Source organism: Prionailurus viverrinus, chromosome A2 (genome assembly GCF_022837055.1).
Source record: "Prionailurus viverrinus isolate Anna chromosome A2, UM_Priviv_1.0, whole genome shotgun sequence".
NCBI lineage: Eukaryota > Metazoa > Chordata > Mammalia > Carnivora > Felidae > Prionailurus > Prionailurus viverrinus.
Window position 1 is genome coordinate 16,998,049 of NC_062562.1, and position 15,595 is coordinate 17,013,643.

General features: G+C 57.4%; 1 protein-coding gene across 10 annotated transcripts in view; it reads right to left on the minus strand.

Annotated features, from left to right (window-relative positions):
• Nucleotides 1-4,852: 4,852 nt before the first annotated feature.
• Nucleotides 4,853-15,595, minus strand: part of PLXNB1 (plexin B1) — a 34,133-nt gene continuing 23,390 nt past the window's right edge. For 9 of the 10 annotated variants that reach the window (XM_047846159.1, XM_047846209.1, XM_047846217.1 and 6 more), the window contains 18 exons: nucleotides 15,344-15,586; nucleotides 14,464-14,640; nucleotides 14,238-14,386; nucleotides 13,627-13,727; nucleotides 13,305-13,522; nucleotides 12,986-13,164; nucleotides 12,766-12,832; nucleotides 12,389-12,535; nucleotides 11,300-11,468; nucleotides 10,932-11,035; nucleotides 10,773-10,860; nucleotides 10,365-10,537; nucleotides 9,996-10,156; nucleotides 9,745-9,892; nucleotides 7,867-7,931; nucleotides 7,655-7,730; nucleotides 6,676-6,750; nucleotides 4,853-5,601 (listed from right to left, as the gene is read on the minus strand). In XM_047846159.1, the coding sequence (XP_047702115.1) occupies nucleotides 5,497-5,601; nucleotides 6,676-6,750; nucleotides 7,655-7,730; nucleotides 7,867-7,931; nucleotides 9,745-9,892; nucleotides 9,996-10,156; nucleotides 10,365-10,537; nucleotides 10,773-10,860; nucleotides 10,932-11,035; nucleotides 11,300-11,468; nucleotides 12,389-12,535; nucleotides 12,766-12,832; nucleotides 12,986-13,164; nucleotides 13,305-13,522; nucleotides 13,627-13,727; nucleotides 14,238-14,386; nucleotides 14,464-14,640; nucleotides 15,344-15,586 (2,445 nt within the window). In that variant the 3' untranslated portion in view covers nucleotides 4,853-5,496. The remainder of the gene's footprint in view (nucleotides 5,602-6,675; nucleotides 6,751-7,654; nucleotides 7,731-7,866; nucleotides 7,932-9,744; nucleotides 9,893-9,995; nucleotides 10,157-10,364; nucleotides 10,538-10,772; nucleotides 10,861-10,931; nucleotides 11,036-11,299; nucleotides 11,469-12,388; nucleotides 12,536-12,765; nucleotides 12,833-12,985; nucleotides 13,165-13,304; nucleotides 13,523-13,626; nucleotides 13,728-14,237; nucleotides 14,387-14,463; nucleotides 14,641-15,343; nucleotides 15,587-15,595) is intronic. The other variant, XM_047846225.1, reaches the window with a different exon arrangement.

Sequence of the window (15,595 nt, forward strand, 5' to 3'; positions counted from 1 at the left end):
ATAGAAATACCATACAATCCAGTAATTTTACTTCTGGGTACTTACCTGAAGAAAACAGAAATGCTACTTCAGAAAGATATATACCCCTATGTTTTTGCAGTATTTTATAATGGCCAAGACATGGAAGCAATCTATCCATCAATGCTTGAATAAAGGGGTGTGTGTGCGTGTGTGTGTGTGTGTGTGTGTGTATATACACACAATGGACTATTACTCAGCCATAAAAAAAAAATGAAATCTTGCCATTTGCAACAAGGGATGAAGCTAGAGGGTATCATGCAAAGTGAAATAAGTCAGATAAAGACAAATACCGTGTAATTCCACTTACGTGTACACTCTAAATAATATGGGGCACCTGGGTGACTCAGTCAGTTGAGTGTCAGACTCTTGATCTTGGCTCAGGTCATGATCTTATGGTTTGAGTTTGAGCCCCGTGTCAGGTTCTGCACTGACAGTGAGGATCCTGCTTGGGATTATCTCTCTCCCTCTCTCTGCCCCTCCCCCACTTTGCACACATGCTCTCTCTCTCTCAAAAATAAATTTAAAAAAATCTAAAAAATATAATGAACAAATAACAAAAGAAAGATACACTCATAGAGAACTGGTGGTTGCCTAAAGAGAAAGGGGTGGGGAGGAGGGGCAAAATGGGTGCAGGGGATTAAGAGGTACAAACTTACCATTATAAAATAAGTCACAGGGATGAAAAGTACAGCAAAGGGAATCGTCAATATTGTAATACACTTACCTGGTGGTGAACCTGAGCCCCCTCCCCATCAGGACGGGGCAGGGTAGGAGGTTGGACCTGGGCAGCGTGGAGCAGCAAGAGTCCAAGATTCCACGTGGGAGTCAGGAGAAGCTGGCTAGTCCTCCTGGCCATGTGACCTTGAGCAAGTCACACTCCCTCTGGATGGATTCAGCCTCCCCCAGGGAAGACACCCTCTATGCCTCCCCCAGCTTAGACCCCAACCAATAGACAATGCCAGAGCAGCACCTCTCTCGTGGGGGTAAAGGTGGACGGATCAGCAAGACAGAGAGCAAAGGCAGGGCCTTCCTGCATCACCTGGAGGCTGAATCCCACTCTGCAGCCAGGGAGACCCCCAGTGGGAACCTGGGCACGAGAAACCTCTGTTAGGCTGGGCTTCCTGGGAATCAAGGGGCAGCAGGTCGCGGGGTGTAGTGGAAAATCCCGGGGAGCTGGGAACCAAGTCCTGCTATGGCATTAACCCCATGGCCTTGAATGACACTACACCAGCCATGTGCCTCCCAGGGCAAATAGGCTCTCGCGCCGGATGCACTGTTTGCCCACCAGGCCCATCCTACCTGATTTTTCACCCTGCTCCGCACTCACAAGCTGACCTCTCGGCATCTGCACCAGCCAGGCTCCCCTGCCCTCTGGTTTTCAGGTGGCTTGGCCAACAGGGGGAGCTGACAGGACAGGGCAGTGGGCAGAGCCAGGGGTCAGGGTAATTATTCCACTTGTGCCCTTCCTGTCATGGGGCAGGCTGGCAGGGCTGCCTTCCTCCTCCGAAGGCCTCAGTTCCTGTGGGGCTGCTCCCACTGGTGCTGATACCTGCCAGGTCCCTGCATCCTCACGACAGGGCCAGGAATGGCTGCTGCACCACCCTGCTTGGCTTCCCTGAGGCCCACAGCTCCGTCAGTTCTCCTACTAAATCCACCTCCATTACCTCTTTTCTGGTTTGTGCCACCAGTTTCTCACCAGGAACTGAACAGATCCAGCACTTGATAAACATTTCATCATTAAATCCTGCCACGTGCCAATGTGGGGTCCAACCCTATGCCACAGGGAGGCCCCTGCCGCATACCAGGATGACTCTGCTCTTCTCCCCAGAGGCCCGGCCAGTCAGGGAAAGAGAAACTCAAGCTAGAATCCAGGTCTCCTGTCTTCCTGCCTGGAGATTTGGAGGAAGAGATGCATCTAGGAGTGTGTGTGTGCTCACATGCGCACTGAGATGGATGTGAAGCTCCACAGTAAGTACATGGTGGGGAAGTCAGGTACCCATTAGCGAGCACACGGCCCCAGCGTGTCCCATGGGCACCAGTTACAGGGCTGTGCCCTTGCAGTTTGGGGTGAACGGCTTCAGTGGTCGCTAACCTCTGGGTACCCTTACTCCCTGCTTTGCCCTCCCAACATTATTGTAATCAATCTTCTGTCTGAAACACTCTGTGGTTTGTTTTCTGGACTAGTCCACTCACTGTTACAGGACCCCAGTTATTTCCTTAGCTGTATCTCACTTCTAAACCAGAGGTCAGGGTAGAGACAAGATAAGATTACCCACTGAGCCCCAGCACTAGAGCTCCAGACACAGAAAATTTCATAATAGTTTCTGATAAAATTCCACACCGTGACCAGAAGATGGCGGTACGCCACCATCCCGAGTCCCCAACTCCCCAGTGGTCCAGCCACATGGGAGGGGAGAGGGGCTGCTCACTAGCTTAGGTCTGTGAGCACTCAGGTAGCCCGAAGACCATTCTGCTTCAAGTGCATGTATCAGCCAGGTAAGACAAACACAAATAAAACCTCAAAACTGCAATCATGGAATAAATTCCTTTCAAACACCAAAATGTTATCTTTGCCTTAGATTTCTGGTACATATTTGGAACGGGATAAACCATAATTCTTAATTAGAACAGAACACGCTGAGTGTGGAGCCTGCTTATTCATATTCTCTCTCTCTCTCTCTCTCTCTCTCTCTCTCCCCCTCCCTCTGCTCCTCCCCTCCCCCCCCCCCCCCCCCCCATGCGCTCTCTAAAAAATAACAGAACATTTCAAGGAAGATCCATGGAGCATCACCAGTCAGCTAAACCAGACAGTTTGGGTCTGAATTTGTTCTGGAATGTGTTATCCTAACAAAGACCTGGGGGGTGGAAGAGTACCTGATACACGAGCTGGGCACTGAACAGAGAAGCCTGGAACAGCCAGGCCTACCCTGTGGCGCCCAGCACAGCCGAGAGCCATCTATCAGCACTGGCCAGAAGGGGCTGGAGTCCTTCTGCCCAATCCCAAGGTTTCAAGTGACTTCCAAAATGATACCAACATTTATCAGCATAAATTCAGCCATTATATCGACTAGCACAGTTATTTAACTACTAAAAAAGTTAACAAAAACACACAATTCCTGGATCTTGTCTGGACAGTTATTCCAATATTTAAATTAATGAAAGTCCTTTTACTCAAGCAAATCACTTCCTGAACCCCTAAAGGAACCCCCGGTGAGAAACAGGGTCCTTAGCACGCTAACATGTTTGTGGGAAATACCGCCACGAGGGCACACTTTTGCAACCTTGATCAGAAAAATTCGGAAGACACTGGTCAAACCGGATGACAAGTGTCTGACACTGACACTGTGGCCCAGACCCAAGCGAACAATCACAAAGAACTATCAGCGATGGGATCTCTGTTCTCAGCCATGGCATTTGAGTGAGGACTTAGACATTCCTACGTTATCATGATAGATTTTCATTATCCACCTTGTTCTAGAACAGTGTTCTGTGAGGGCTGAGATGTGAAAGTGAACAACTCAGAGTACATTCAACATTCAGCACCCCCAGACACGCAGGTACCTGGTTTCCTCCCCTCACCTACTGGTGTCCTGGAACCTGTAGTGGCCTAAGCCTGGAACAGAAGTGTGGGCCTGTTGTGACCAAGTCCACCCCAGACTGAACTCATTGGGCCTGCTCCCTGAGAGCCCATCGTTCGGCCTGACAGACCATGAGGGAGTCTGAGCCATTCTGAGCCACTATCTGAAGGACTAAAGCACCCATGCTTCCAAATGATGGTGCCCGACTGCTGACCTCTCTGACTGTGGTCCCGACACTGGGCAGAAATGGGGAAGGAGGGACATCAGAACAGAGAATAGCAGCTGTGACCACAGTGGGCATGGACAGACCAGTGTGGTTCCTGCTGTTATAGGGACAAGGACTCTGAGATGGTTTTATCTAGGACCATTGAGAGGGAGGGAAGGGACTCCTAAAATCCTATCAGCCTCTGTCTCTTCAAACTCAGTGAAGACCCGAGTGGGGGTGGGGCCCCTAGTCAGAAGGGAAGGGAGGCTGGGAGGTCTATGGGCTTGGGGAGTCAGCAGAGAGCCAAGGGGGAGAGCCATGTCAAGATTCTAGAATATTTCTGTTTGGCAGGCTGGCCTCTGGCAGAGGACAAGGGTGGTCTCAGTCAAAGGGGCATCAACACACAGCCCCACAGACCCAGCAACACAAGACCCAACTGAGACAGTCTGGAAGCTCACCTCCAGGTACAAATCAGGAAACCCCACCCAAGGCAGCCATTACACAGGCAGACAGTTGCGCTGGGATCCCTACCCCAGACTCCTGGAGTGACGGGACAACTCAGTATCCTGGAGAACCTTCAAACAGCCCCAGCCAACAGGGGTGTGGAGAGCCTGGAAGCAGGACTGCGGAAGAGGGCCCCCAGACCCACTCTCCCTGAAGCTGCCTGCACCGGTGCCCTCCTTTCCCACTGCCCTTCCAGACAACGAGACCCGGATGGTGGCATTAGATTAGAACACTTGAGCTGCAGACAACACAGAGCCCCTGAAGGGACTCAGACCCCTCCACCTCGGGTCGCAGGCTCCCCAGCCCAGACTGAATGGGGTTTTCACTTCCCTCCCAGATGCTTTCACCCCAGCAGGCCTGCCCAGGAGCCAAAAAGAGCCCGGCCAGCCTGACAGTCTGAAGTCTTGCATGGGGGTCCTGAGACCCCCCCCACCCCCCATCCAGGGTACAGATCCCCCCTTCCCCCTCCCCCCCCTCCCCGTGCCTATCAGGCACCTCCTACCAAGGGAGGGGCTGGGCCAAGCCCACATATCAGACGCCAAGCAGTGTGTTATCCTTTAATTAAGAGCTGGGTCAGTGGGGCCACCGGTCTCCCCCAGGCCCCTGCAGCAAGTGCCCCTCCCCACTCGCTGCCTCTGAGGCAGGGTGGCCCTGAGGCAGCCAGCCCTGACAAGGGGTCAGTTTGTAGTGGCCTAGGAAAGGCATTCATCTCTCGGACCTAGGAACGTGGCAGCAGCAAAAGGCTGGAGGCAGCTAAACTGAGGTCAGGGATGATGGAGGAGGAAAGGACAGGAAGTGGGGCTCTCCTCCTTCCCCTCGGAATCCCGGTGGGACAAAGACCAGTGTTCAGGAACAGTACAGTTTCTCCAGAGGCTGGAGGCCCTTCCAGCAACTCTCTGGAAGCCCTGAGTCCCTGACTCCCCGCAGACCGACGTCACACAGAAAAGAGCCCACAGGGTCACTGGGCTCGGGGAGCAGGCTGGGCACCACCCCATCAGCCTCACAGCCCCAGGCCTGCGAGGTAGGTCCAGCAGGGCCCAGGCCAGAGGCCCCAGGAGCCCGGGGGCCACCTTCCACTAACTCTGCTCATCAGGTACTACAGGCATCTAAGAAGGCAGCTTCTCCCTCACGGTTCCAGGGCTGCCCGGGCAGGGCTGAGGCAATGGCAGGCCAGGGCTGGCCAGTTCCCTACAGGTCCGTGACCTTGTTCTCCACAGCGGCTGCGATCTGCTGGAGCCGGTAGCCCAGCTGCATCTTCTGAGCCGTGCCATCCTCCTCCAGGGCAGTGATGATCTGCAACAGACACCGGCCGGTCAGCAGGGCCTACCAGCCACCGCATGCACCCACAGCCCTCAGCAGGCCTCCTCAGGTACTGCGGCACAACTGGGGGCCTCAGCGAGCCGTCTCACTTCCTCGGGGGCCTTGCTGGGGTTTTACCTCCACCAGTAAAAATCGTTTTGAGTGGAGCCCAGCCACACCCACCATGCTAGTCTTTCCCCCCACGAAACCCCTAGAAGCCCTGTTCCAGTCCCCTGGCTCCCCCTGCCCCCACCAGGCAGCAAGCATTTCCTGTGTTCCCATTCCAGGTGCTGGCATGGAGCAGGGACCCCACAATGATGGGACACGTGTGATCCTGCCCTCACAAGGCTCACTGATGGCAGGACAGACAGATTCTGACCCCACACCAACAACCACATAAGCACAAATGAGGGCTGCCACAGGGGAGCGGTGGAGCCCACGGGGGGCTGGCCTGTGCCATTTACACGAGGGTACATGAGGTACCACACACCCCCGCCTCCCCCATGCAGGAGCTCACACTGCCTGAGCAAGCCTGGGGTGCCTGGAATTCACGTTAAATGACTATCCCCCAGGCCGGCCACCAGGCAGGCTCCTCATCACTGAACAGCAGCAGCCACATCGTTGGTGCCACACAAACATCCGAGAGGACGATTCTGGCAGGCACTTAGCAGGCTGACTCGTAGGTGCTGTGATCTTGGGGCCCAGTCCAAGTTCCCCAGACGGCCCCCTTGCTGGCTCTGGAGTCCCCTCACCCACTCCTGGCAGGACCTTCTTCTCTGGCCGTGCACAGCACGTTGCCACTGTGGGGACTCAGGGAGGGACGGGGACCAGGACAAGGCGGGGGCAGAGGCAGCAGCTGTGTCCTTCCCAGACCATCCCCCACACCATCTCCAGACCCTGGCAGATCCCCCGGCATCCCAGCTGCTGCCGAGGAGCCCCAGAGGAGAGGGCAAGGATGGGGAGAGCAGGGGAGGTACCAGGACCCTGCCCTGACCCTGCTCTGTGCCTGGGGAAGACCACTAGTCACAGCCCTTCCCTCCCTCCATCAGGGCCCAGGGTTCTGCCCACCTGGTCATAGTACTTGTTGATATACTTGTAGAGTTCATGCAGGGCCACTCGTGCCCCAAGGTCCCCAGAGTAGTTCTAAGGAGAAGAGGTAAGAGAGACGAGCATTGTCACCAACCACAGGACCCCTGGGAAATGGGGAGGAGGTGGCAGAAAGGACAGGCCCTGCAGCAGGAAGCCCTGCCTACAGACCAGGGATCCCAGGTCTGCAGCGTGAGCAGGGCCCTGCTTCTCTCCCCTCAAGGCGGCAGCCGGGACCCCAGATGGTTGCAGAGCCCAGTGGGACAGCGGCCGCTTACGGGCTGTGACCCAGCTAGGTCTGCTCTGATCTCCATCACATCTTCCGGGAGGTTGCACGGGGCCCCTCCATGGGGCCATCTCTGAGCCCGCACCTCCTCATCAGGACAACAGGGCTAATAGCGCCCAACCTGTGGAGCTCCTATGGGGGTCAGGCGAGAGGACAATCAAAGCACCACCACCAAATCGTAGCTGCTATTGTTGCGTGTTCTGTGTCCTTGTGGTCCTCCATCACTTAGTGTTCAGAAACACGAAGTTCCCTGGAGTTTATGTTTGGAGACTGTTTTAAAAGTAGGTGGGGGCACGTCTACACCGACGGAAGCAATGCTGTATGAAGACACGGGCAGACTGACCTGGGCTGTCCTGGGGCTGAATCCCAGCCACCTCACTGCTCTGGATACATCGTCCCCAGACCCAAACACGGGCTGCAGGCACCCAAGCAGCTGGCCGAGTCAGGTCAGGTGGCAGCTGCCGGGACAAGCGCCTGCTGCTCTGTAGTGAGATGTTGGGAGCCCTGGTCTTTCATAGTGGCCATTAGAACATTCTGCATTTATGGGGATGGTATGTGTCCTGCCCCCAAGCAGCTCGCAGGATCGCTGAGGCCCCAAGGGCTTCCTTGCAAAACAGCAGGATCCTCATGGCAGGAGGCCTGTGCCCAACCCAAGAAGCAGAGGGAGGGCCATACCCGAGACAGCTCAGCCAGGATGGAGTTCATCTCTTGGTCACTGGCGGGGACGGTCTGCCTGATGTCTGCGTAGTACCTGCCAGAGACCACGGCCAGCTGCTGGGTAAACAGACCATTCCTCCCCCCACAGGGCCCGTCCCACGGCTGCAGCCATAAACATCCATCAATCGGTCCACTCACCCCCCTTCCAGACCCTTTCATCGCCCTCATACCTTTCCACCATCCGTTTGTAACGGGGAATATCTCGAGCATATAGAAGTTTGTTGATGGGGGAGTCCTAGGCGTCAGCAGGAGAGAAAGAGGAGAGTCCCCTTAGAGTGACCAACGGTCCCAATTTTCCCAGCACCGTTTCCGTTCTAAATATCCCAGGAACCCCTCAGTCCCAGGCAACTGGGATGGTTGGTGCCCCTGGCCCCTTTCCCTCTGCAAGGACCTCCTCTGCCCACTCCCCTCCACCGATATCCAATCTCCACTCTGTCACCTCGAGCTTCTCCCCCAATTATTCCAAGGCCATTTCTCAGCTCCACATGCCTCCACCTGGATCCAGCAGGGAACCGGCATGCAGGGTGGGAGGGCACCGTGCCATATGGAGCCCTAATGCCGCTTTTCCAGGTGCTGCTCATTCCCCACGTAATCATTTCAAAAATCAGGAAACCGTGGCACCTGGGGGGCTCAGTCGGTAAAGTGTCTGACTTCGGCTCGGCCGTGATCTCATGGCTCATGAATTCGAGCCCCACATCGGGCTCTGTGCTGACAGTGTGGAGCCTGCTTGGGATTCCCTCTCCCCTCTCTCTCTGCACCTCCCCTGCTTGCACATGCACTCTCTCTCTCTCTCCAAAGAAATAAACTTAACAAATAAAATAAATAAAATATAAAAATCAGGGAACTGACCCAGAAAATATAGTAACTTGTCCCACACCACCTCACTCTGAGTGGCCGAGCTGGCACCTGAAGCAGGTCTCTCAGGTCAGAGCCCACACTGTAACACACCCAGACACATCTTCCACCACTGCAGTGGGTTCCAGTCCCAGCTCTGAGCTCTGGACGGCACCTGCTGCCTCACCCTACGGCTGCTGGGAGGGTGAGGTAAGATGGCGCTACCCCTGAGCGGCAGCGATGCATCCCTGGGCCTGAGTCATGAGTCAGCATGCATGCCTTCTCACCAACGCTCTGCGGGGGGGACCCTAGGCATTCCTGGTTTGGACTCTTCCTGAGCTACCCAGCAAGCATTTGCAGTTTTGCTGGGAAGGGGAGGCAAGGTGAAGGTTGGGCAAAACCCCAGCCACCACACAGCCTCCACCCGAGGTAGCCCTCCCTGGTCCTCGCGGTGGGGTTCGTTGTAGGCACAGTGATGAGAACACACAGAATAGAAACTGCTCTCAAAAGACAGCACTACAGAGTAGAAGTTTGCATTCTGTTTCTTCACAGAAGTCTAGAGATCGATCCCTCAAGAGGTAACAGCTCCCTGCACAGGCCTGCAGAGCCCCAGGCCCTGCCTGCTGGGTGCCTGAGTCACTGCAGCAGGGATCCCTTATCTGTCATGGGACTCCCTTGGCTCTCACTACTGTGACAACACCCCGCCACCACCACAGCCCTGGCCATTCCTCTCTGCTTCCCAGCTCCCCTCGCCAGCACCTCGCCCATGCCTGGCGCTCACTGCCTGGACTCTCCCGTCTACACTGCACCGACAGGCAGATACCTCCTCTGCCCCTGCGTGTAGGGAACGAGGAAAAGGCAGGGTGACTTCTGATCCCTGGGCCTCCGGCTATGGTGAGCCCAGACTTGGAGGAGGTGAGCCCGAGGTGATGGTGGGGCCGCTAGGTTGGTTTCCAGGTAGACATGCGGATCCTACAATCACAGGACAGCTCCAGGCTGCCCGGTGGATTTGGTTCCTGAGGGGTCATCACTGCCACCTCCCGGGGAGCTCAGGGACAAAGCCCAGCCTGGGGCTGGAGTCAGAGGCCTCCCCTAGCCCTCCTCCCCGACATTCTCAGCCAAGCCTGGAATCGGCGCACACACAACACTGTCCACACCTGGCCCATACTACCCTGCCCCATTCGTGCCCTCCGTGTCCACCCTGACCCACTCACCCGGCCCAGCTTGTGGTCGGCCAGGGTGCAGGCATCCATGAACGTCTGAGCAATGACCAAGAGCACTGCATCCATGTTATCAGATGTCTGCACGTCGAACACAAACTGCGGGTTTTTTATTATATTGATCCAGAACCTTAGCGGCAGGCTGTGGGTAGGGCAGGCAGGGCCAGTGAGCGTGCTGGGGGGGTGGGAGAGAAGACCCCACACACACCTGGCCCGCCTTGCCCCACCCCCACCCCCACCCCCACCTGTTGGTCTTCCAGATATGGACGGTGTCCTGGTCAGAGATGCCGTGCTGCTGGGCCTGCTCATCCAGCAGGTCGAAGAAGTACTTGATAGCAAGCGGCACGGGGCGGCTGGTGCTGAGAATCACCTGGAATAGGTCGTCCACAAACTTCTGCAGTGTGCCCTGGTGGGGAGGGGAAGCACAGAGGACGTGCGGTCAGCAAGGGGACAGGGGACCTCGGCCCCAGCCCGGCCTCAGACACCTCATGGCACTATGCCCGTGCGAGCCCCACACCACACCCAAACCCCATAAGTAGCCGTCCCCTCCCCCACAGCCCAGACCTACGGCCTGTCCCATCCCTGACCCCAGCCTCCAATCCCTCCTGCCCCACCTTCATGGACAACAGGCGGGTCAGGTAGATCTCAGGGATGGCCTTGGCTCGCTCGCGCTCCCCGCCCCGAAGGCTGCCCCTCCGAGGCCTGGGAGGCTCTGGCTCCTCACTTGGCTTCACTAGGTGCCAGGGCCGGATGCCCCCCTCGTCCACATCCTCCAGCATTGGGGTCCCTGTGCCAAGACCCCACAGCTCGTCATCCCTCATCAGGTACCACGTCCCCTGGGACCCCAGCGTCCTGCCAACTTCCAGGAGTGGAAGCACAGGTTAAGGGCTTCTCTAGGTGGAAGGGAGGTAGACACAAGCCTACCCTCAGGTCCAGAAGATCTGCCCCAGTACTGGGGACTGGGCAAAGCAGGGGCAGAGGACAGTGATTGGGTAGGGGCTGGAAGTGGGGGGCATACTCACTCTCTCCAGGGACATAATCCTGGTTTTCCCGGAGAACGTGCTTGGTGAGGCAGGGGACCAGGGCCACAGTTGCTCCATCTGGGACCTGCTAAACACAGCTGGTGACCCCTCCACCAGCCCCACCCTGCCTACCCCGCCTCCCGCTCTTACCCCTCCCACCTTGTAATGCTGCAGGGTGTTCAGGCGCCTCCACAGGCCCTGGACCTCAGAAGTCACGTCCTCGTCAGAAAGAATGAGATGCCCAGCCACCCCAGACCGCCACTCTGCAAGAGCAAGTTGGGACTTGGTCCAGGGCTTCCAGAACACCCTTCCTGCGGTGGAGCCTACCTCCTCCTCCACAGGGACACAGGCCCCACCGTCAGGGGGCAGCCTTATCCAACCCCTCCAAAGACTAGGATCAGGGGCCCCTCACCATGTGAGAGGTCGTTCCAGCCTCTGCCCTGTGCCCACTGAGCGATATGGTCCAGGGCCAGCCCAGCCTGCACCCTGGCTCAGGTCCCCAGGCTACCCTTCCCCTCCACCCTCACCAACATCCAGGGTACGGGGGTCTGGCCGCTGGGCGAGAGGTACTCCTTTATAAAGCTGGTCCAACATCTTCTCTTTGGCCTGGGAGATGGTATCGCAGTCCAGGACCTTCACAGGCACACCCTGGGCCTCTCCTGCGCCGGGCCCCACAGCCAACAGTGCATTCAAGGTCTACCGAGGTATATGCGGGAGCGATCAGGGCTCATGCCACACATGGGATGACCAACACACAAGGTCAAGGACAACCCATGAGGAAGCCACTGGTTCTGACCTCTCGGCACCAACAACTCCCTAATTCTTATCTCTTTAGCCGTCCACCCGCCCAGGGACAGCGGCTTCCTCCACTCTGACCCCACCTCCAGCACAGTGCACTAGTAAATGTCTACGGGGTGAATGGCAGAAAAAAACAAGTGAACACAAGTCCCTCTTAACTCAGGTCCCCAGGTTCCTGGCTCAACTGGTCAGGCTGAGGCACCTGAGAGAAGCTTCATAAGAAGTAAGGACTCCTACCGGCCCGAGAGGGGGCAGGTTTGGTGGAGCCTGAATGAGATTTTCCCAAAGGTACCCCGCGTGGGCCACCAAGGAAGGTATCCCGTGTGGATCACCAGGAAAGGTGCCCTGCATGGGCCACCAAAGAAGGCACTCCACTAAGGGGATAGCAACCCGGAGGAAGAGACCGACAAGACTGACAGAGCTGGCTCCTGGCTTGGTGGGCACATCACACCACTGGCAGGACACTGAGATGATGGTCCTGCAAACGTTCAGGCCCTGGCCCAGTCCCAGGGCTTGTGGACTGCTCCCCAAACCCTTGCCGTGACCCTATCTCACTCTGACCCCATCTCAAGCCTGAGGGCCCATCCTCAAGGCCTTCTGCCTTGAGGTCTAGTCCTCAAGCCTCTATGCTGCTAAACTAACCTAAAGGCTTCTCTCCAGCAGCCAGCCATTCACAATGATCACACATGCTTACCCTCCTCATCCTCACCAGGGACAGACACCACTGAGCGTATGCACGTTCACATCCTCTTTCCCTCCCTCCCCCTATCCCTCCCTGACTCGGTCTCCCTATCCCTCTCCCTTCCTCCCTCCCTCACCAGGGGACGGTACTCCACGTCCTCTCTGAGAAGGCGGTTGTCATTCAGGGTGTATTTGGCTTTGCCAGTCACGCTATCCACTGGCCCCTTGTCCACTTGATGTTTAATTCCACGGAAGAGCATGTACAGCGGCTCCCCTACTGAGTCCTGGGGAAGTGACAGCCAGTGAGGGCCCCCAGGGCAGGTGACAGGCATGAAACAGAGCTGTATGGGACATGGCCCATGCTGGGGAAGGGGACAGACTGCAGAGGGCCTGAGGTGAATGAGACATGCTGGGCAGGAGTGTCTGGACCGAATGGGGCTGGAAGCTTTGTGGTTTAGAGTCCCGCCTCGCCCCGGAGGGGAGCCCAAGCCCTGTCCACGTCTGCCTCTCTCACCCTCACGAAGGTGTACAGGCAGATGGACATCCAGTTGGTGAGCAACTTCTCCACCACGGTCTCTGTCCTAGGATGACAGGAAAGGGGAGGGGCAGGGTCAGAGGTAGGGCCTCTGGGCTCCCTGTTCTATGAACCCCTAAACCCCAGGGGGTCTGATGCAGCCCTTGGCTCCAGCCCTCATAACCACAAGGCCCCCATGGCTTCTGACAGCCACACAGACCTGCGCAGCATCAGCTTGGGGTTCTTGGCCACATACTGGGCCACCAGGTCACTGAGCAGGGTTCGGAGGATGTCAGTGAAGTACTCGAGCTTCCCGTGCAGTGCCACCGTGAGCAGGGATGCCACGTAGGCGCGGTCCCGAGCTGAGAAGGTGCGCTGGCTCTCCAGGGTGTGGATGAACTGGCACCAGGGAGGCGGGATAAGGAGGAAGGGGCCCATTCAAAAAAGGAGGGACAAAGAAGGGGCGGGGCTGGGGCAGGAGGGGTGGGGCCAGGAGGGGACAGATGTGGGGAGGCCTGGGGTGGGGCCGTGCGTGGCACCTTGGTGAGGAAGAGCTTGCTGTTGAGCAGGTTGGAGAGCTGCCCCAGCCCTTGTTCCACGGTGGGTCGCCTGCTCTCCGGTACACCCAGGTCCCGGTGCAAGGGCGACTCCTGGTGCCCAGGGAAGAAGACCCTCTCGGCATACACCTTATAGTCGAGGAAGGGGATGCCACTGCCCAGAAGGTCACTGGTGAGATCAGTCATCTCAGTCATGAGGTCTGTTGGGCAGAAGAGGCCAGGTTTGGGCGTGGATCCCACCCGACGGGAGCAGACTTTCACAGGGCCCTGAAACATGTTCCGGGCCTACTCTCTGCAGCCTCACCCGTGAACTCCTTCTTGCAGCGGTCCCGCACACTGCTCTCCAGATTCTCCAGCTGGATCTGGACCTTCTTATAGTCCCTCAGGGCCTGCTTGCTCTTCCTCCTGCTCAGCACCAAGGTCAGGAAGGGGAAGGCCAGACAAGGCCAGAGCCCTTGCTGGTGCCTATGGCCCAGGCCTGTCTACCCCAGCCTCACCCTGGCTTAGGCCAGCACAGTCTGACCCAGCCATGCCCAGCCAAGCCAAGGCCTAGCCCAGAATAATTTGGCCTGTCGCATCCTGGGCAAGTCACACCCCATATCCAGTCTAGCCCAGGAGTTTAGCCCAGGGATCAACAAACTACAAGCGGGCCAAATCTGGCCCACGACCTATTTCTGTAAATAAAGATTTGTTGGCACACGGCCACAATCATGTGTTTGTATATGGTCCGTGGCAGCTTCTGCTCTGCAACAGTGGAGTTGAGCCCCTGCAACTGAGGCCACCCGGCCACAAAGCCTAAAATAGGTACTCTGGCCCTTTACAGGAAAATTTTGTTGACCCCTGGCCTAGTCTGCCCTTCCCATCCAGCCGCACCCCCCTACCTGCCCCAGCCCAGCCACATCCGGCTGCACCCACCTGTATATGAGGACAATGATGATGACGCCCAGAGCCAGAAGAGAGGTGCCCACCCCCAAGCCCACCTGGGCTGCCATGGGAAAAGCCACGGGGCTCTCGCCATCGTACTGCACGTGGCCCAGGGAGAAGTGCAGGTTCCCCATCTGCACCTATGTGGGGAGCCACCTGTGAGCAAGGTTTCAGCACAGGCCTGATGCCCGGCCCAACCCAGTGCCCACTCACTGACCGTGAACTCAGGCAAAGCATCGGGCGCCTCCCGGAGGACGTGGTGCTGGGGCAGAGGCTGCTCCAGGGGGGGCTCGCAGTACAGGTGGTGACGGGTCAGTGTCTTCACCACGCAGGGGCCGTCCCCTATCATGGCCACCACCTCCTCCTTGGACATTGCAAGGTCCAGATTCTCCCCCTGGAACACGAGGGGTCACTCAGATCCCATCCCCTCAAGTGTGGGAAGGATGGTCCTGACACCCACCCCCGGGAGCAGGGCTGATGCCGGGTCAGCACCTCTTCCCCTGTATCAGAGGAGATAGTCCATGGCTATCCTCTGAGCTGCCCCCCGACCCTTCTCTACCCTTCCCATCCTTCTTCCTCACATCTTCACTTTTCTAGAGCTCAAAATCTGGACAATATAAAGTTGCCCCCGAATCCTGCCCAGTCACCTAACAAAGCCAGAGCCACTACTGTCTCTGCTGGCCCACCAGGCGGACGATGCTGGGTTGTCTACCTGGGGCCTTTTAGAATGCCCACCTACCGCACACGTCAGAACCCATGCCAAGTGTTTGTTCACGTTGAGTCAGGCTGCCAAATGGGCATCAGCCCAGGCGTCCACTGTGTACCACGCCACCCAGCTACTGCGTGTGCCAGACCATTTACATATTGTCATTCAGACTCCTGCCGTAGAGTGTGTGGGGCCCCAGGCGCCAGCCAGATGCGTCAGGCGAGGCAGCCCATCACCAGCCCCTCAGCCCTCACATGTGAAGGGTGAGGAGCCAGGTCTGTCCGCTGGCCCTTGCTCTGCCTTCATGCCCCCTCTGCCACACACAGCCACAATGACCAGCAAAGTGAAGGGTCAGGAGCCCCCCGCCCCTGTGTGTGAGCGGGAACAGTACCTCCACAGAGAGCACACTCCCAGGCTTGTGCCGGAATGGTGCGGTGGGGTCCTCGGGGTTGAGGGGCTGCAGAGTGGGGTCGGCCTCATAGGAGAAGGGTGTGGGGTTCAGTGTCGCGAAGTCAAAGACCAGGTTGTCAAGGATGAATTCCACCCGGACCCAGGGGTCCTCAGGCAGGCCTGGGAGGGCAGGCGTGTGGCACGTGATGAGCTGAGAGGAGTTCACGTGGCACGGCTCCTCAAACTGGGCCAC